We start from the raw sequence: 21,926 nt of genomic DNA on the forward strand, positions 1-21,926 counted from the left end.
GAAAGGTCATTTGTATCAGAACAGGTGTAGAAAATGACCAGAAATTGTCTTATGCTGAGCAATGTACAGTAGTCAGTGTACATTTACATAGTTTTTTGGGCTGATTTTGACTAAATTTGGGAAAATGACCAATCTTGACATACCCTAGAGAACCAGCATTAACAGAATTAATGAAGATGGCTGCTATGGAGGATGTAATTCAGGGAGAAGTGAATAAAGTTCTTTATAATGAGCCATCCAGTCCAAAACCATCATTGAATTTGAACAATTTCACCCAGACTCAAATAATAAGACAAACCAGAGTAACACTGACAGGCCAGACTCAAATGGACTGGGTGTACACCAACAGACATGAGGTTATAGCTAAGTCCATTAATCTACCACTACATTTGATGTTAGAAAAGTCATTAGAAAGAGATTCAATTACAATCACAATGTGCAGCAGTACAATCAAACAATCCTGAATGGTAAGCAGAGAATCGAACTTGATATATTATGTACTGAAGACCCAGATTCTGGTACAGTACATGGCTGTCAGCTATTATAGCTCTTTTACCAGAAAATTCCGAAAGACAAAACGTTAAACCTCTCACATGGCTCAACGAGGACCTCTGGCGCCAAATGAGAGAATGGGCCTTAAAAGAGTATTGGTTTATTGATCATTTCGCCTCTACATACTATGGAAGTCATCCTCTATCAACGCGTTACAATAGAGGGTTTTGTTTGAGACATACCGGGTAATTCCTTTTCAAAATATTTCTTTGCCCCAGGATAGTCACGTTTGGTAATGTTTTTCACTGTACAGGGCGGAAATGTTTGGGAAAGCTATATGAGCCGTGTTCGAAAGAACCTACAATCACCTTCCATCAAGATGAAAACAACATATCAGTAGACCAGTAAGTCAATCACAATTTAAGCAAGGTACATTTGGGGGTTGAGTGTCTCGTACCGCGATGATTTCTTTAGGTTTAGCACGCAATGCCACAATTGATTAATTAATGACAATACTGGACAACCAAAATAATGAAACCACGTTTAACTGATTAAAAATGTGTTATAAAAACTCTCACCTAGACGAAGAACCGTTTGTATTTTAAATGAGCTTGCCAGATCGAAATACACTGTTGCCATTCGAAACTCCTTGTTGGGAAGATTGTTTATAGTTCATACAAGTTTTGCCAGCGTACAATGGAACAGGGTTTTGTCACTTTCCCCCAGTTGTCTCACATTTCTGCAGCCCACGCAGAAACAGTCCAATAACTGAGACAGTCCACAATAGTTGTGATCGATGCGGGTACTGTCTCACATAGGGGTTGCCCGGAAGCCAGATAATTAACGGATATTGGCTCCTTTTTTCTGGTCCAGTCTTCCTCCACAGAAACATTTGCTAATCTTTTTGTTTTCCAGTAAACGATCTTGGTCCTATGTGTTATTCTCACTATTGGGGAACAGAAGGGGAAACCTAAAACGCTGGAACGGCCAGTAAACACATTCATTTAGGGATGTAGACCTACTTTAGCATTTATATGAAAATAACAATTCCTCAATTGTAGAAGACACTGTAAACATCACTATATAAACATTTAGTTTGGGAGAAATTACATAATTTATTGTCAAGTCTCAAAATCTGATGTTTGTATTATTTCAAATATTTGGAATAAAGAAGCATATTCTTGTTTGCACTTCTGGCTCCTTGGATTATTCTCTCTCATGGGTTTGAAAGTGAGCACCTTTTGCATTCTTTACATCGTAAAATCGTAAAAACAAATGCATGTAGCGTAGAATTAGGCACGGGTATCCATTATTTTGTTTTGAGTTGTGTTAACTCCAAACACATTGCGTTATGTGTCAGGTTATCGCTTCGAGGGCAAAGTCAACAGCAATGCTTGGTCTGATGTGAGTACCAGGGGGTCTATTTAGCTGCTAAACCCTTGATAATACCAAAAGTGTTGAGGCGAGGGGAATAGGCATATTTGCCATGGACTGTGATGCATATTAGTTATATCCACATGTTTATATCCTCTACACCTCTGCCATCCCTAAAACCCGATACTCTTCTCCACACCACCAGCTGGTTCCAGGCTGACCTCCATCTGGCACTTGAGCCATTCAGATCAGTGTACAGAGCCAATAGGTCTGTGGCTTCGCGGTCAGCATGGGCCTCCTCTCCGTTCTCCAGCACCTTGAGAACCAAGAGACAAACAAGGATTACCGTTTGTGAACTCTGGCTCTGCATTCGACATCATTGCACAACGACTGCACGGGCGAACACTCAAAGCTGAACATGTCCAGCTGCATTTCTCAATGGATCACGGACTTACTGACCACAATATGAATTTGGGTCGACGCATTTCAGACTCTTTATCCCCCAACACCGCTCTCACCCCTCCTCTGCAACAGCCACGGTACCTCTTACAATGCATCTGACAAACAACTCATGTTCCCAGGTGACACCACTCAGGTTGCTATATCGTCCCTATAACAGCGAGGTTGACTGGATGGTGGCCCGGTGCCGTCCAAATAACCTGGAACTCAAAACGGATGATGTGATAGCACCACCTTCAAACAGTTAAGTTAAATTGTGTACCATTAGCAGCGTCATTATACCAACATGTGTTCAGCAAATGTGTTCAGCAAGTGCATGTGATTCTGATTTGGATTCGGTACTAACATTTTAATGGCGCATTAATAAACATGAGGGACAGTGGCCCTTTAGCTGGTAATTGCTAGTGGGAAACTCATTAGCTCAATTACAACATTTTGTCAGCAACAAAACATTGCTTGTGAAAACAATCTGTGCATCTTTCTGAAACACACATCTCTTTTGCGTAAAAAGATTATTTTGCATTTTTAAAGATTATCTAAAACAGATACAGAGATCTACAGCACTTGTAACATATTCTAGAGCAAAATATCAACCCACAAGAATAACAGTCCTGATGGACATAAAATGGTAATTAATGCCATTTGATACATAGATACAATGTAATGGTGAAAACATTTGCTGGCTGTATGTTTACTATATTCAAGTTTTTGTGGAAAAAAATACAGATGGGTGACAAATTAAAGCAAAAATCGAATTTATTTCACCAGAGGGAATAATTCAAATATAGAGTTATGCAACAGTGAATTGTGCAGCAACATTTGGGAAACTGATGCAAAATGTTCCAAGTGTTTAATGATTTGCATATGATGCAAGAGTCAAACCACATTACAAAATTCCAAATTGTTGGTTCTGGCTGAGTACCTTTTTCTCCTCCCTGGCAGTGTTTGATTTTTTTAAACATACCTTAGAGTTTGGACACTTTGATAACGTTCTGTATCAAAGGCAGGTTCTATGACAAAAAATGATATACAATGACCTACAAAAGTACTGGCACCCTATGTAAACATAAACAAATTAGACTGAAATGGAATTGTTGTTTATCAGCTTTGATCTTCCACCCAAAATATAATATTAATCAAACTTTTAGATCGAGTTGATCAACCACAAACACATTTTTCACAGCTTGTTTTGTTTATATTTACCTAGAGCCCCCACTCTGGAGGGCACTGACAATATATAGGAACAACGCCAACGGTTTAGGGTTACAAGCGAAAACAAGGCCAGATGTAAAGTTATGACAGTCTAACAGAGTACGTAAATATACATTAGTCAGGCAAAACGCCATATCAAATGAGACGCTCCAGCAAACATGGAAAGGCTGAAAATTTTTTTTCTCAGGAGACCAATCTGTTTCTCTCTAAATTAACGCACTCTCCAATAAGCTTTAATAACCTTTAAAAGAGGGCGTGTCTGTCTTCGTTCAGCGGTTTGTTTCTGAGTTGGACCTGGGTGAGGATATATGTCCTTTCCGTGCACGATTCAGTTATTTAAATAAATACTCCGTAGATAACGCGGCTCAAGCTATAAATCAAATTCGTTGCTGAAAGTGAAAGTTGCTGTCTGGACAAGCTGGGTCTTTCCGAAGTGTCGGTCGGTGGTCCTGCATAAATGGTACATTTTGAGCTGAAAGGAATACAATTACATCTCTTCGCAGCTGTACCAACTGCGGATTGGCAAAGTTGTCTGGGTGTTTATATTTTATGAATGGAAGACAACCAAAATTGAAGAGCTACAGAAAAGTTTTTGGAAGTTTTGGCTGCATATTGTGAGTATATACTTACCGGTTGTTTTTCTTGTGTTTTAAGTTTTGTGTTTTGTCCCTGATCCATCACTGTGAACCCAAACTGTTTTGAGTATCATCGGAGCATAATCAGAGCGCAACTCAAGAGATAATTTCACAATATGTAGCGTAACTTTGGCAGTGGAAGGAACATGTAAGTTGACTTACTGTTGATAACGCAGACATTTTCTCTAGGTTTTAAGTTATTTTATGTAATTCTACAAATTTTTCCTTGACGCAGAGAGATAAATACCTTGACGCTGAGAGTTCTAAATATTATCTTCCATATTATCTTGAGCTTAGGCCCATGTTGCCTAGAGTAAACAATATAAATTGTTTAATATTTAATATTTAATATGTCCTCTAAATGTATTACATGAATCACTTGGCCAAAATCAGTTTTATCTGTTGTTACTGTTATTAATACAAATACATAAATATTATTTGTTACAGCCCAACATAAATTGTCAGTGCCACCTGTAGCCTGCTGTACAATTAAAGGTGATGTAGAGATGACTGAAACTATGAAAAGACCATAAATTAAATGTGACGTAGTATGTCCATAATTTGGACATTGGGTTAATCTAGTCCCAAATGTGTTAATGGTCTGGTGAAACAGTCCATCAAACTTGGCCATCATTAGCCAAATAGACAGATTATTTGATTTTCACAGGCACAAAGGGCTTTATCAGCTTAGTCAAATAATCGAGACACTAAACCTTTCAACAAATAATCGCCCACTAAACCTTTCCCTAAGTGTATTGGTCACCCAAGCACTGATCGCTACATTGTGTTTTCAGTTTGGTTGTAGGACTGCTGGCAATACACTGCGGCTTATCTTCATCCATTCTGCTCTGACCTCTTTGCCTGGTCATTGCGTACAGTGCATATAGCTTAAGCCTGGCACAACAACCATTCAAAGTTGGCCTTAGCCAGAGTGACCCTACTGGCAATTTGTCTTGAAGTATTGGTCAAAATATTGTGAGTCATGGCTCCAAACAGATGGTATTTGTCATGTTTGATCATGTAAACGCGCATCCAGTCCACCCTAAGCCCGCCACTTCATACATAAAGCTAACTAGCTATTTGGTTTTGAAATGATATTGACAAAACTCTGTTTCTTCAGTTATCTAGCCAGTTACTGTAATAATGTAATTTTATCACAACTTACCAGTTTAAGAATTGCCCTGTTCTGCCCCGTCAGTGCAGTAACTGTTGAGACACCTCAGCTGTCCCACAACAAGATTGGTGCTTAGGTGAACCCATAGGGGAAGATGATGTCAGTGGTGATTGGTTGGTTGAAGCCAATTAAGCCATATTATTTTGCTCCAGGAATGTCTCAATACCCTTTTGATTGGCTTTTGAAAGTTTAATGGCTGGTTCCTCCAAGCATCTTTGCATTTGGGCAGAGGTTTCTGCAAACAAGGGTGATACTGCTCAGTGCTTGGGGCAAAACATGGCGGTTTCACTGAAAGGTAATGGTAATTAAATTATGTTACTAAGGTAGTTGGCTAGCTGAAAGTGGAAACATTGTGTTGAAGATGCATTCCAGGCCTTTAGCTAATCAACTTTTTTTTTTTAAACTTCCCATTTTGGTCTAGATATGTTGTTAAAATATTTGCTTAATCTAAATGTAAAATCACTTCCATACCTCAGTCATGAAATTCCATGTTTTTGGGAACACCACAACAGTGCCACTTTTACAGGCAATGGCCAGAAATTGCAAAAAGGTATCTTTGTGTTGTGAACTTGTAGCTGAATAGCTTCTGTTGTGTAACTGGCTGGCTTCAGCTAAAATGTAATGTAATGATATTTGTATACAGAACACGTTGAAATTTCACTCCATTTACCCAGGATTATTTTGGATTTTCTTCAACTTTGAATGGTTGTGTCACTCTGTTTATGAACTGTGGCAATGGCCTGGGGATGAGGTATTGAGTGCGTAAATGCTAATCTAAGTGGTTCAAAGGTGAAGAGAGGTCTGTGAGTCATTTGGCTACAGAGTTGAAATCAGCGTCTCACTTTGAACTTCCTGAGGATGTGGATTTCGGCTTCATCTATCAACTGGTTCCGAAAGATGAAGTCCGTGGTTTCACTATCGGTCTGGAATTTTTGCTGGTTGACTCAATCATCCAAAGGTTAGGAAATACAGAGTTGAGGAAAAGTGCTTGTCATCAACAGCAGACACAACAGTATGACCACATCTTTCCTATTCATGCCATTCCAGATTAACATGTATTACAAGAATTTACTGGATCTGAGGCTGCACAGAACTACTAATGCAAACACACTTAAGTTTCAGAGTTTACACTAACACAGAACTGGGACTGTGTTCACAGTAACCTGAGTGCGTGAGGACTTTAACTTTGGAAAAACACTCACCAATCCTGTACTACCGGCTCAGTGACAGCTGACGGGAACTTAATAGCACTAGTTACTTCCGAAGAATATAATGTTTTCCAGAGAGCAGTTCTGGTGTGGGTAGCATTAGTGTAAAATCACAATACAGGTGCTGGTCATATAATTAGAATATCATCAAAAAGTTGATTTATTTCAGTAATTCCATTCAAAAAGTGAAACTTGTATATTATATTCATTCAGTGATGTATTTCAAATGTTTATTTCTTTTAATTGTGATGATTATAACTAACAACTAATGAAAATCCCTAATTCAGTATCTCAGAAAACATGAATATTACTTAAGACCAATACAAAAAAAATATTTTTAGAAATGTTGGCCAACTGAAAAGTATGAACATGAAAAGTATGAGCATGTACAGCACTCAATACTTAGTTGGGGCTCCTTTTGCCTGAATTACTGCAGCAATGCAGCGTGGTATGGAGTCGATCAGTCTGTGGCACTGCTCAGGTGTTATTAGAGCCCAGGTTGCTCTGATAGTGGCCTTCAGCTCTTCTGCATTGTTGGGTCTGGCGTATCGATTCTTCCTCTTCACAGTACCCCATAGAATTTCTATAGGGTTAAGGTCAGGTGAGTTTGCTGGCCAATTAAGAACAGGGATACCATGGTCCTTAAACCAGGTACTGGTAGCTTTGGCACTGTGTGCAGGTGCCAAGTCCTGTTGGAAAATGAAATCTGCATCTCCATAAAGTTGGTCAGCAGCAGGAAGCATGAAGTGCTCTATAACTTCCTGGTAGACGGCTGCGTTGACCTTGGACCTCAGAAAACACAGTGGACCAACACCAGCAGATTACATGGCACCCCAAACCATCACTGACTGTGGAAACTTTACACTGGACTTCAAGCAATGTGGATTATGTGCCTCTCTTCTCTTCCTCCAGACTCTGGGACCTTGATTTCCAAAGGAAATGCAAAATGTACTTTCATCAGAGAACATAACTTTTGACCAGTCCGCAGCAGTCCAGTCCTGTCTTTAGCCCAGGCGAGACACTTCTGACGCTGTGTCTTGTTCAAGAGTGGCTTGACACAAGGAATGCGACAGCTGAAACCCATGTCTTGCATACGTCTGGGCGTGGTGATTCTTGAAGCACTGACTCCAGCTGCAGTCCACTCTTTGTAAATCTCCCCCACATTTTTGAATGGGTTTTGTTTCACAATCCTCTCCAGGGTGTGGTTATCCCTATTGCTTGTACACTTTTTTTCTACCCCATCTTTTCCTTCCCTTCACCTCTCTATTAATGTGCTTGGACACAGAGCTCTGTGATCAGCCAGCCTCTTTAGCAATGACCTTTTGTGTCTTGCCCTCCTTGTGCAAGGTGTCAATGGTCGTCTTTTGGACAGCTGTCAAGTCAGCAGTCTTCCCCATGATTGTGTAGCCTACAGAACTAGACTGAGAGACCATTTAAAGGCCTTTGTAAGTGTTTTGAGTCAATTAGCTAATTAGAGTGTGGCACCAGGTGTATTCAATATTGAACCTTTTCACAATATTCTAAATTTCTGAGATACTGAATTTGGGGTTTTCATTAGTTTTCAGTTATAATCATCAAAATTAAAAGAAATAAACACTTGAAATATATCAGTCTGTGTGGAATGAATGTATACATTATACAAGTTTCACTATTTGAATGGAATTACTGAAATAAATCAACTTTTTGATGATATTCTTATGACCAGCACCTGTACATTGAACTCTATGGTAAATCCACACATTGCTTTTGTAATATTCCACACAGTGTTTTGAGTTGGAATTGGAAGAGTAGATGCTGGGTAACACTCACCTAACCATCAAACTTACCCCAATTAATAAAATCTGAGATCTTTGTAATTACACTATCAAAGATTAATGTTGAAAATGTCCAATTCAGGAAAACTGTCAGTTCCTCTCCCATAAATGGTGTCAAATAGGCAACTTTCTATAATTAAATACATGTAAGCATGTATGTTCATTGTGAAAGGCTAGTTGCTCAACAGTTTTATTTATTTTATTTTATTTTTTTAAAGGCAGTGGTTCCCAACCAGGTGTACAGAACCCATGGGGGCAGTGTCTGAAATGTTTAAAGCTAATTTCCTGAAATTCTAAAAAGAATGTCCCACGAATTTGAGAACAAGCATCTCTGAACCAAGAATTATGTTGTTTGTTCAGTAACTGAAAAGGTTGCAAACCACTGATGCAAACATTTGTATAGATCTCTGGGTATCTAGGGGTTAAGCAATTGTTTGAATCTTTCTTAACTCTTAAGTTAGTTTTCTTTCTTTCCTTTTTTTGTTGTTTACCTCTTCCCACACACGTTTCTCATTAATTATCTTTTGGGCATTTCAACTCTTGTCTAAGCTCAGCAATTGAAAAGAGGTAAGTCTGCTCATTTTCCTTCTCACTGAACTATATTCACTTTGACCTTTCTTTCCTTTCTCTAATCATATCTAAACATAATGATCAAAAGTGTAGGGAAAAATATCGTCAGTCTTTCCGCTATTCAAATATATACTGATATCCCAACGTCACTCATTTTTATCGTTACACATGCCTTCTCTCCCCAGGTGCTGAGATGTCTGAGCCGGTTGCCCATGGTCACCATGGGCCAATGAAACGGCTCAGTACCATGTTCTCCTACCTCCAGGAGAAGATCCAGAGAGACTGTGAGTGTCTTCAATAGCCTGTTCTGTTTAGGTGCCTTTAGAGAGCTGGGGTTAGGGAGAATGGCTTTGGGTCACTGAGAACATAAATCCTACATTTTCATCAGAGGTTAATCACATTATGTTGTCAATGATACACAGAGGCAACCATGCTGATAAAGTCCACATGCCTCTCGAGCACACGCACACACACACACACAATTGCCATTCACTGCTTGGCTCTCCTCATTTCCAGCCTGCACGTTGTTGTTCATGCTGTTTGTATTGCCGTTTAACTCGTCAAATTGCAAAAGGTTTCCATTTTTCCTGTCTTGCTGAAAATGGCACAATCGCACTGCTGTTGGTTAACAAGTGTCAGGGGAAACTGGAACATTGCCGTTGTCTACCCTGATGTCAGGCCTTTACTGTGTCGCCATTAGCACCTCAGAACACCACTACCTATTTAGAGAACAGCCAACGTTATGATTGTGTGGCGCTTCCTGCCATCGTTTCCCCCTGACTTTTTGGTCTAACATCTCCTACCGCAGTTTCTGTTGGTTTACACAATGTTCCGTTTAGTTCCTGACCTGGCTTTCATTTGAATAGTGTGAGCTGTATTGTATAGAAAACATCTGGGTTTGCTGAACTAGCTCTGATCTTAATCCTAACTCTACTTGCATTGATCCACGATGGACCATGACTTTATGAATAACCTTTCCTTATGTTCCCCTGTCTCTTGATAAGGGAGTGATAGAGACTTGACCCAGCCTCCACCTCCTACCTCGGACATCACTATGCACTCGGCCCTGGACCATAGTCACAACTTCTTTGAGTACCTGGTTGTCGTGAGCCTAAGGAAGAAGGGGGAAGGGACGTACGAACCGCAAATCACGTATCAGTTCCCCAAGGTCAGAATTACACAGAAATATTTAGCATTGAGACCCCTTCAATTTTTCCAGATTTCCTCACATCCTTACTGTAAATAGATTTTTGCCTGGCTGCATAAGCAGAGCCGGCCAAGAAGAGCGGATGTCTCTTACTGAGTGAGTGAGTGACTGACTACCCCTCGTTAAATAGTGTGGTGTTTAGAGACGCGGACCTGCAACCAAAAGGTCCCGCGTTCGAATCTCGTTACAGTCAAAGCAGATTATGGATTAGGATTTGTTCTGGATAGACAAAAACATTTGTTTTTCTTTCATTCGTGAATGACATTGATACAATAACTATCAATATAGGTGACGATAACTGTATTTTTCGTCAAGTGAAAAGACGAGAGAATTGTGGAAACCCCTAATCTTTTACTGCCCCAAGTGGTTTTTATCTAGCCTATATTACCCCATAAATCATGTACGGGTGCGTACTTCGAAAATCCAGCAGAAATAGTCACAATATAACTGTTAAAAGTTGTATTTTATGCTCACCATATAATGTAGCGACGGAAGGTTGTAGCCAGCAAAGTTTTGTGCCATGAAATAGCTTTGGCTGTCTTAAGGACATATACAGTCTCGCTAGAAATTGCTCAAATCTTATGACTATTCCAAGTAGTAATTGTAGTAGTAAATGTTAATCAGTTGTTAAAACGGCCAATGGCAAAAGCCATACAGTTCGTAGATGTGGTGGAGGTAAACTTAATGAGAAACCTTTCAAACGTGGCGCACATGGCATGGGTGACTTGCACATCTGTGAAGGCACCATAATTGCTATACAATATATACAGGTTTTGGAGCAATATATGCTGCCATCCAGACAATGTCTTTTTCAGGGAAGGCCTTGTTTATTTCAGTAGGAAAATGCCAAACAATATTCTGCGCGTATCACAATAGCATGGCTTTGTTATAAAAGAGCCTGGGTGCTAAACTGGCATGCCCACAGTCAAGACCTGTCACCCATAGAAAACATTTGTCTCATAAAATGACAAACACCGCAAAGGATACCCCAAACTGTTGAGCAGCTGTAATCCTATATCAAGCAAGAAAGGGATAACATTCCACTTTTAACTACAGCGATTGGACTCCTCAGTTCCCAAATGTGTCCAGATTATTGATGCAACACGTTGGTTAACAAGCCCGTCCCAACTATTTGGACTTGTGTTGCTGGCTTCTAATCCAAAATGGGCATGTATTTTTCCAAAAAACAATAAAATGTTGTCTTGTTACTATTTTCAATTAAATATAAATGAGGGGTCTGAATACTTTGACTGCACTGTATATATGTATAAAATAAACAATTTATATATTTGTGTGTGTGTGTGTGTGTGTGTGTGTGTGTGTGTGTGTGTGTGTGTGTGTGTGTGTGTGTGTGTGTGTGTGTGTGTGTGTGTGTGTGTGTGTGTGTGTGTGTGTGTGTGTGCGTGCATCGTAGCGAACTGATATGAGGAGCTCGCAGAAAGAAGAAGAAGAGAAGTCCCTGAAAGCTATCCTCCTTTTCTGTTTCCCAGAGGGGATCAACTGGGCCCCTCTCACTGAATACTCCAGGTACCCATAATAGTCTCTCTCTACCTGCCGCCATCCTCCTCTCTGAGCTCCAGTCTTTGTTTATTTGCTCTAGCTTTCTATATATATTTTTTTCAGGTCAGTTTCACTTAGCTAAAAGGTTGGCTGCTGAAACCCAATCATACACCGACCACATTTGCAGTATCTGAAATGTTGGAATTATACCACCTGTTTCTTGTAAACTTGTAATCACGCTGTTGTACAGGCAAACACATTGATCCTCCCACACTGTTACACTGCTTTCCGAATGCGCTTCCTGCATGCTGAACTGTTCTGCTTAGTGCGTGTGTGTCTCTGTCGGTTTCCTTGATGCTTGTGCAAAATTTGCAACAATTGCTTTTTTGTTGCAAACCAAAGGTCTCGCTCCCTTTCGCTCTCTCCCTTTCCCTTTCGCTCGCTCACTCTCTACCTTTCCCTTTCGCTCGCTCGCTCTCTACCTTTCCCTTTCGCTCGCTCGCTCTCTACCTTTCCCTTTCGCTCGCTCGCTCTCTACCTTTCCCTTTCGCTCGCTCGCTCTCTACCTTTCCCTTTCGCTCGCTCGCTCTCTACCTTTCCCTTTCGCTCGCTCGCTCTCTACCTTCCCCTTTCAGATTTAAATTCAAATGTATTTATTTATAAAGCCCTTTTTACAACAGCAGTTGTCACAAAGTGCTTTACAGAGACACCCGGCCTTAAACCCCAAGGAGCAAACAACAGTAGTGTTGAATTTCAGTGGCTAGGAAAAACTCCCTAAGAAGGTCGAATTATAGGAAGAAACCTAGAGCGGACCCAGGCTCAGAGGGGTGACCAGTCCTCTAATGGCTGTGCGGGGTGAGATATTAAGAGTCCAATTGGAATAATAAATACATTTCTCTGGGCTAAATCCAGAGTCTATTTGATTTTAGACTAGGTCAAAAGTATGACCAGGTGGACAAGGACAGGGACAGCAACGGGCCCCCCAAACCAGGTAATCCGCAGGTGTGGACCAGGACCTCATCTCCTCCTAAAATTTAAAACTGGAGGAGACTGAAAAAAAAAGTTAGTAGTGCATTCTTCATATCCCCCAGCACAATAATATAGCAGCGTAACACCTTGGGACTTTCGCTCGCTCTCTCCCTTTCGCTCGCTTGCTCACTCTCTCCCTTTCGCTCACTCGCTCACTCTCTTTCTTCATTGGCTTTCTGTTCTCTACTTTGCCAGATGAGAACAGGTTTGAATAGAGGATTTGTATTTAAATTTTTTGTTATTATAATTTTTTTACATCACTAAAATTGCCTTATTAATCTCACCACAATGGGGCCCTTTTATAAACCATTCAAACTGCTTCCTTTATTATCTGGTGACATGTTGTGGCTGGTAATTATGTGAACATTTCCATTTAAGTTAATTGGGATTAGTTGTATATTTCTACCAACGGCCCCGCCAACTGTTTCATTTCCTGCACTACCTGGAACATTCTCCCATGTAGCTTTAAGGTGAATGCATTGACTGTAAGTCGCCCTGGAAAAGTATCTGCTAAATTACATTTGAAAGCTGCAGGGCATACCTCAATAAGACTTCTCACAAAAGCCTACCTGAGTAACTTGTGGGGTAGCATTCATACGCAATAACAACAATATGATCATCAATTACAAATGCAGTTTTAGAATAAAAAAGATATATATTTGAAAGGAGAAACAACTTGCAGTGTGATGTAATTGTATGTTGAATTTGTCACTGCTTATCCCTAAACTGAAAAGGAACATGTGACTTTACATAGAACCCGGTAACTGGGGGAGTCTGTAGATGGCTTTGTTCTCTGTGGTTGACTTGGTTTTCATCCTGCTCTCTCTTTAATCAGACTTTCTCTCTCAGTAGAAAATGTATACATTTTGATAGTACACACTGTACACACTGGTTAACTTTGCTAATCTCTCTCTCCTTCTGTCTCGTGCAGTGAGACCTTCTCGTTTGTACTGACAGAGGTTGACGGCAGTAGGAAGAATGGCTACTGCAGGAGATTACTGGTAAATAATCCACAGTGTTGTTCTTTTAGTAGGACGTGAGAATAACATTCAGGTGTTGTTTTTAAAGACATTATGTGGTTTCCCGCAGCCCAGTGGAAAAGGTGCACGGGCCCCTGAGGCGTATTGTATCATCAGCCGAGTGGCCTGTTTTGGACTGTTCTCCAAGGTAATGGAACATGGATGTGTCCATTACACATGTGGGCACACACACGTGCACGCTCTAACCAACAACACAATGCCAAATCTACATTTAAGTTACTTACCAACATTTCAGTGAATGTTTCTGTGTGGACCGCTTACAGTTTCAAATTACCTGTTTTACAACCTACGGCAAGACTTAAACATTGCTGTGTAACCATGATCCCAAAACCACTTGATTTAGCAGAAGAGGATTTGGATGGACTAATTTAATATTTTTTTTCTGAAGAATTTGCTTTAGCAGCACTGCTTGGGAGACTTGGGGATCTCAAATAAGAATGGAATATGGAAATATTAACAGTGAAAAGGGGGTTATTCCCTTTGCTGTCCTATTTGCTGTCCAGGTAGCATTTTTTCTCTCCAGATAGCATTTTGTCAACAACAAGAAAAGAGAATTGGGAGTTTTGCTTATTCAAATGTGTATTTAAGGCAGATCTGCCCTGAAGGCAGAACAGAAATGGTTGTGGTTGGTTGACTCAAGAGCACAGCTTATTTGCATTTCTGAAGTTATTCAATTTGTTTGATTCTAAAAGATTTAGGGTTTAGGATGAGTACAACCACTAACCTTGGACAAATGTCTTCTTGAATCGTTTTGCCTTCAAACTCTGCCCTCTGCATTGAGTCAATTTCTGCCTTGAAGACATGTTTGAGTAAAATCCAATGTGCAAAAAAAGTATTGCGACACAAATATTGGCGTGCGAATGAAACAACTAGGTAAAATGTGAGTGCTCAAGAGAGAATCAGGTGGCAATACATCAAGTGTTGATGAAACATTTTAATTGGTAGGCCTAATATGGACGCTGGCCGACCCACAACTGAGTTTCAATAGAGTTTCAGTGCTGACCGTGATATAACATTTTTTTTCTTAGATCTTTGATGAGGTGGAGAAGCGCCGGCAGATCTCCATGGCAATGATCTATCCATTTATGCAGAGCCTGAGGGAGGCACCATTCCCTGCTCCTGGGAACACCGTCAAGATAAAGAGCTTCATACCGGAGTCCGGAACAGAGGTATGCAATAAGGAGAAGGACAGAGATTGGCATATACGTGTGCGCACATGCACACACACTTCCTAAAGGCCTGACGTCTCTCCCCTGGCCTGTCCAGATCATCAGTCTGACGAGGCCCCTAGACTCGTGGTTGGAGCACGTGGACTTCCGGACACTATTCCGCTGTCTCAAAGATGAGGAGGTGCTGCAGGTGTTTGCCTCCGCTGTGCTCGAACGGCGAATCATCTTCATTGCTGAAGAACTCAGGTACAACCCTGACTGGAGGAGGTCATTGCTGTGTCCAGCTGCCTCCCTCACTTGGAATTTTACTCCCCCCGCCCTCCCACAGTACCCTGTACCAGTGTTTGGTCTCTCCCCCCTCCTTCCCACAGTACCCTGTACCAGTGGCTGGTCTCTCCCACTGCCCTCCCACAGTACCCTGTACCAGTGTTTGGTCTCTCCCCCTGCCTTCCCACAGTACCCTGTACCAGTGTTTGGTGTCTCCCCCTGCCTTCCCACAGTACCCTGTACCAGTGTTTGGTGTCTCCCCCTGCCTTCCCACAGTACCCTGTACCAGTGTTTGGTGTCTCCCCCTGCCTTCCCACAGTACCCTGTACCAGTGTTTGGTGTCTCCCCCTGCCTTCCCACAGTACCCTGTACCAGTTTTTAAAGTCCCACGGTAGACTTTCACAGTGGTTAAAGTCTCTCCCCCTTCCACAGTACCCTGTCCCAGGTGCTGCATGCGGTGGCAGCGCTGCTCTACCCGTTCACATGGCAACACACCTTCATCTCCATTGTCCCCTCAGTGCTGATTGACGTCGTCATGGCACCCACTCCCTACCTGCTTGGGGTGCAAAGGCACAAATTAGATGAAGTAATCGACCAGAGTGACGTAAGTATGTGTGTCCGTGTGTCCTGTATTTGGTACTGGAAAACAAGAAAATATGTATCTGAAATGGCAATTTGCAGGTTAGGTGTTAGATTTGGATGTATGATAAAATATGGGTTGTGTTAGAATTAGGGTTTGTGGTTGTGTTCAGGGTTAGATTGTCCCATGTAGATCACACATGGTGCCTGCAATGCCAGGGTTGTGGTCAATTACCACGGGGCAGTATTATTATTGAATAAGAGCATCTTGTACTGTAAATTATGTATATTTAAATTAGGAGTTGGAGTCAATATTATGTTTTTAGAGGATGTCAGGATGAGGGGATATCTCTGCCTCTTCACAATGTGACAGACTGTAGATGTTTGGGGAGAAACTGTCCAGTGACATTCATTAAGCCTCTCCTAACACAATTACAGCCACTGGAAGCTAGCCAATGACTGTTTATCTCTGATCTGAAGATGTGGTAGTCTGTTTTCCCAAGAGGGAAAAAGGCTATTTCTTGGATGAGTTTATGATTGTTTGTATTAGAATAACCGTATGACAGAATATGATGTATGTGTCAGGTTACATGAGAGGCCTATAATCCCGGTTCATTCAGTAGTCTATGATCTCTGTAGGTCCAGGCCTATTTGAAATGAATGCTATTGTTACCTTGTGTGGCAAAAACATGAAAAATAGTAAGTTAATATAAAGCTTGCATTTCTACTTGCTAAATAATAATTCCAGGATCCAAAACAGAATTAGTCTTTTGAGCATTTTGATGAATTGTAAAGTACATTTCTTACAAATAAATCAAATGTAAAATCCTGTACAAATAAATCAAATGTAAAATCCTGCATTAGTGGTACTAATGCAACTGTCATTAGTACCACTATGGGATATGAAAAATAGGATAATATATGCCACAAGGATAGTAAAAATTTAAATGTGTTCTGTGTGTGTGTTTGTTGTACTGGGCATGTCTTCTAAAGTGCTCTTCTTCTAAACAGATGCTCATTGTCGATCTTACAGAAGGAGCTGACAACACATTCATTACCTGTGTAAGTATTTCATGTGGTGTTATTTCCTGAAGTAACCACAAAAACCCATTTCACAACAGCGTCAGACATTGCATTGCATGTGCTTGCTTTGTAGCATGTAGTTCAGTTCCAATAGTTGTTTTTTGGTGTGAATGTTTGTATTCTCAGTCTCTCCCCTCTCTCTGGCCCAGATCGGAGATGAGAGCACCATTCTACCAGAGAAACTGCAGATGGAGCTTCTCCAGGAGTTGCGTTGCAAAAGAGACAACTCCAGTAAGTGGAACCATTTTGATCTAAGGACACTGCTGCCTTGCTACCTCTAAAGAATGTGTATTATTAACGTGTGCAAGAATTTTCCTTCTGTTTGTGTTGAAATGGGCTTAAGTGAAGTTCTGAAGAAGGCTTGCTTTCATTCAGTGAGTCAGGCTTTCCTACCCAATCGCAAGTGAAACCTTATTTTGCAACTTAACCGTCCCCGTCACTACCCAAATGACAGAAATGAGACCCTCTGTGCGGAGGGGAGGAAGGGAAGAGGTCAATGGACTGTGTGTGTGTGTGATCTAAACACAGATGTTAATTCTCAACCCTTCTGCACTTACAAAGCTGAGCCTCATCCACGCATGCGCTAATTCCCCCTGTGTCATGGTTGCCATAGAGCTTAACAGGGCTGTCTCAAAGGCCTTCCCACCGAGTATTGTTTGAACTACGTATTAGATGTCTCATAGTAGACTTTCTCCCTTCTGTATTGTTTTGTATCTAGCCTCAGAGGAGCTGAAAAAGGTGGTCTCGGAGGCGTTCCTGTCCTTCTTTGTGAAGACTGTGGGACACATCTCTTCCCATGTGAAGAGTTGCAACAGCAGGCAGCCTGGTGTGTTCCAGAAGAAGAGCTTCTGCAAGGCCATTGAGTCAAAGGCTGTTCGCCATTTCGTCAAGCGCTTCATCCAGACGCAGATGTTTGATCTCTTCATTCAGGAAGTGGAAAGACAGCCAACACAGGAAGGTCTGGCCGCATCAATACCTGATTTGATACAACAGAATGTGTAGTTGTTACCCACACAAATTAATTTTTTTTAATTATTTTTCTTTTTTCTTTATTTTCTAGGAGTCTTCCACAAAAAAGTTCTGGAGGACCAAGAAAGTAAAAAGAAAGAGAAAGCAAATAGAGTCTGGATGAAAGGACGTGTGGTGTGAGGGGTCTCAGACAGCCTTTTTCTTCTGTGATTCTCATGTTGTATCTTATAAAATCTAATAACCTTAGACTCGCTTTACGGGTTGCTGCTGTGTTAATGGAGTCTGCAGTATTTTTCTTTTGCCTTTAAAAGCTGTTGGGTATGTGTTGAGTGAATGCGTGCAAAAGATGAAGACACTGAAAAGGTTGTCTATGTTTCTAGGTTCATAGAAAATTGGTGTGTTACTTCTGTCACAAAATACAGGCAAGATGTTGAAAAAGGTTTATTTATTGTGTTTTGTTGTTACTTAAAATTCATTCATTCACAACTGTACATACTACTGGCAGAGTAGTGCAGTGTTTTACAATTTTGGCAACTGGGTTTCTTTATTATAAATTGTTGTTTTTATTGTTGTACTGTATTTAAGCTGTTTGTGTGAATGTGAAAAGTAAATGTGTGAAAAATACATTTTGGTAAATATGAATAAAGGTTTGACTAATGATGGTTGACATTTTTTGTAGAAGTAGGTCCTCTCCCGTCATCACCTACTCAAAACCTTGGATGAGAAAGCCTCCCTTCATGTTTTTATTCCCATCTTAACATAAACCCGCACCTAACCAAACCTTTATGCAAATCCTATTTTCCAAACTGTTTTTCCCCATATTTAGTATAAAATATTTATCCTATCAGTAACCTCAATATACTTTTATGCCTAACTTCAACCTAACCCGAAAGTTAAACCACAGGATGTTTTTGTCCCTGTTTGTGCAGCAAAGACCGAAACACACGTTTTGGTTTTGCTTTCAAAAGTGTACCATTAAAAAAAACTTAACCTCAATAACCTAATCTTTATTCATAAAATTAACCCAACCCTTAATACCTAACTTTAACCCTAATTCGGAGCCAAATTGTGACGCTAACCCCAAACTAAAACCGCAAGTAAGATCAGATAAGCACCAGCCGTACAGAGCAAATGCGATCGAATATGTGATGTGATCACAATTTACAAAGAATCTGTAGCTACTGCAGTTACTAGCTGTCGAATGATTGACAACTGTGAATGTTGCTATTATATAACCTCAGTAAGTCATGCAATGCTAAAATTATTTACTACGTGCTGAAATTCTATACTACGTTGGTAAATTAGATAAACGTGCCCGGCCATGGAAATCAAATGCCCGTCCAACACGTTTGTTCATGCGCCGGGCTTGCAGCAATCTACGTTTTCTTCATATTCCTATGCATAATTCTAACCCTAATTTGTAACTTTTGCTCTAAACATATTCCCTGAAATGAAATTTAAAACACGCACACACACCATATCACATCACATCCGGAACATGTCATAGCGTCCCTAGCAACCAGTGCAGATACAGAAACTAATGAGAAAATGATTCAGGGCTGCGTAGCGAATCTGTCATCACGATTACACGCATAAACATTTAGCGATTTTTTTTTTACTGCTGTTTGCAATGATGTGCATTCAAAATAATTTGATTTTCCATACGAAGCGGTCCTGTTTATGTATCACTTCCGTTACTCCCTAGGATGACAATGGCGGAGAAACGTCGGTCCGGGAGAACTTCGGGGATGTCCGACACCAACTCGACTAAGACAGACACCCACAATGAGTTCCTGTCTCAGGGGGGAGTCGGGGAATTACTCCGAGAGGCTCTCCTAAAAATGGTGGAGGCCAGGTCGGAGGACCCAGTTGGGTTTTTAGCTGACCATTTTTGTAATCTGGCTTCTGAGTCTGAGAACGGGACGACTGGATGCTGCAACGATGGAGAGATGTTAAAGCTCGGCGCAGGCATTCTCGAGCAGCAGCATCTAAGTCGTGCTCTCTGGCACCTCCATCTGGCTCACCACTCTCAGAGGTGGGTGTTTGGCTGACCACTGCTTTACAACCGCATACGGTATGCGTCAGTTACGTATGTTGCCGTTTGATCTCACATTAAAATAACACAATGGTCTTGCTACTTCTGTCTGTGCTTTCGTTTGTGCCTGTGGGCATTGCTACGTACGCGTGTCCGTTTTCAGATCTGCGTTCAGTAACAATGTGCGTGTGGCTTACGACCTGCTAACATCTGGGCCCCAACGGCATGGTGGAAGAGTGGGGCCCAATGGTCCTTCTGGTCCCTGCAGCCCTGACAAGCCAGGTGGAGGTGGTGGGGTCAGGGGCCGCCTCTACACACACACCCTCCAGGTATACAATTGAAAACGCACACTGTTTAGGCTCCCGCTGGTTTCAGAAAGCATTGCTTCTCATTGCTGCATATATTACTAAGGATTTAGTAATTGTGAAGTAATAGTAAATTGTTAAGGCTTAAAAGTCATTTGGAGGGTAGTTACCAGAATATTGCAGCCCTGGTTTGTATTGATCATAAATGGCTTGTCCAGTCTGACTGTAATTTGTGTTAACTTTGGAACAATGTTTTTATATATATATATATATATATATATATATATATATATATATATATATATATATATATATATATATATGTAAATTCCCACATCCTGCTTAATGGCTTTTGGCATCTGAATGTCTTTTTTTTTTTTACTGACACATGCAACATTTACCAACAAGGAGTTCTGAAGAAATGAGGATAGCATTTTTTTGAAGTGCATTGCTATACAGCCGTCTATTGTTGAGCTCCCGTGTTGCCATCCACGGTATGTTTAGGATCGAAAATACCAGTTTGTGTTAGATGGACATGCAAATATCTGTACTTCTCTGCCCCCTTTTCTCCAGTGTCTCTGCAGCGAGGGGGGTGTACCCATTTCCACCTCAGCTCCTCTGCTACGCCGGCTCCACTGCCAGGACCATGAAGCCGTGCCCTACGACGTCTTCCGGCACGGTGTGCTGACGTGTGTTGTGTTTTCTGACTACATTCGGAGGGCGCAAAGGCTGTACGCAGAGGTCTGCGGCCCAGCTGAGGGGCCTGCTAGTCGCGCACTATGTCTGGCTGTGCTGGGAACCCTCCACGAAGCCCTGGAGACTTCCCGTTCCGACAGTGGGTCATCAGACGCTAACCGTTACACTAACGCTAACGCTAAGGCCAATCCCTACCTAGAGGCTAACACGAAGGTTAGTCGCTACCTGGAGGCCAGTGCTAAAATCTCACCCGGTAAGATGGCCCAGGCTATGGCCGGAGCTGAGCCAAACAGGGGTAACATGGACGCGAAAGAGTTTGAGGATGCTGCGGCAGAGCTGTTCATCTCTCGAGTACAAGTTGTGTCTTAACTTCCGTGGGTATTAGTTCTGACAATGCCCGTACTTTTCTGTTTAGTTTTAATTAAAGTAATCTGATAATATGTTATCTTGCTCATAACATATTATCAGATTACTTTAATCGTAATGAAGCATTTGAAATAAACTTACTATATAATAGAATGGCAGAAATGTAAATATTACATTATACCAATACATGCCATGTTATTGTATGTTGCATATTAATGCTTTAATCTACATATAAAATAATTGCCAAATTGATGTTAAAAGCCTTTGTACAACAATGAATGTACATTATTATTCTTGCAATGAATATGAGAATGCATAAAATGTAAGGGTTCCACCGTGCTGAGTAAACGTGTTGGAAACCTATTGCAGTTTCATTATTTCTGCATACATTTTATTTCAAATGTGATCAGATCTTATAATTCCTCAATCAGAGGGCTTGAGGGTCACTGCAGCGCTCTAGTTGAAGATAACTTTTTAGTGTTTTAGACAAAATTCAAAAAGGTGGAAAATCCAAGATGGCAAGACTATGGGGTTCTTGAGGCAAATTTGTTCCTTAGGTGAAGAGGGGCCTGTGGACTGAATTTCAGATCCATATGTCATGGTATACACCAATGGGCCCTGTGGGGTGTCTGTAGCACATACCATCTCACGGGATTGTGTGTCCAAAAAGGGAATAATAATGATAAATCTGACTAAAATAATAGGGCTGCTTGACTAAACGGAAACCAAAACACAATTTCCTG

The 21,926-nt window shown here is 41.0% G+C and overlaps 2 protein-coding genes across 7 annotated transcripts; both read left to right on the top strand.

Moving 5' to 3' along the window:
- Positions 1 to 687: 687 nt before the first annotated feature.
- Positions 688 to 18,439, top strand: dennd2db (DENN/MADD domain containing 2Db). 6 transcript variants are annotated; one of them, XM_010880903.4, is made up of 14 exons: positions 688 to 896; positions 2,072 to 2,405; positions 9,124 to 9,222; positions 9,943 to 10,106; positions 11,560 to 11,672; positions 13,606 to 13,675; positions 13,764 to 13,841; positions 14,743 to 14,883; positions 14,981 to 15,129; positions 15,583 to 15,754; positions 16,741 to 16,791; positions 16,962 to 17,043; positions 17,531 to 17,770; positions 17,873 to 18,439. In XM_010880903.4, exons 3-14 carry the CDS (start codon positions 9,132 to 9,134, stop codon positions 17,959 to 17,961), a joined length of 1,440 nt encoding a protein of 479 aa, XP_010879205.2. In that variant the 5' UTR covers positions 688 to 896; positions 2,072 to 2,405; positions 9,124 to 9,131; the 3' UTR covers positions 17,962 to 18,439. The 6 variants fall into 6 exon arrangements, with proteins under 6 accessions (XP_010879205.2, XP_010879207.2, XP_012993697.2 ...); XM_010880905.4 differs by lacking the exon at positions 2,072 to 2,405; XM_013138243.3 differs by lacking the exon at positions 688 to 896 and having other exon boundaries at positions 1,658 to 2,405.
- Positions 18,440 to 18,845: 406 nt separating this feature from the next.
- Positions 18,846 to 21,830, top strand: tpgs1 (tubulin polyglutamylase complex subunit 1). The gene is made up of 3 exons (XM_010880901.4): positions 18,846 to 19,816; positions 19,980 to 20,145; positions 20,695 to 21,830. The coding sequence occupies exons 1-3, from the start codon at positions 19,488 to 19,490 to the stop codon at positions 21,184 to 21,186; spliced, it is 987 nt and encodes a 328-aa protein (XP_010879203.1). The 5' UTR covers positions 18,846 to 19,487; the 3' UTR covers positions 21,187 to 21,830.
- The last annotated feature ends 96 nt before the right edge of the window (positions 21,831 to 21,926 follow it).

Source organism: Esox lucius, chromosome 17, assembly GCF_011004845.1.
Source record: "Esox lucius isolate fEsoLuc1 chromosome 17, fEsoLuc1.pri, whole genome shotgun sequence".
NCBI classification, from domain to species: Eukaryota; Metazoa; Chordata; class Actinopteri; order Esociformes; family Esocidae; genus Esox; species Esox lucius.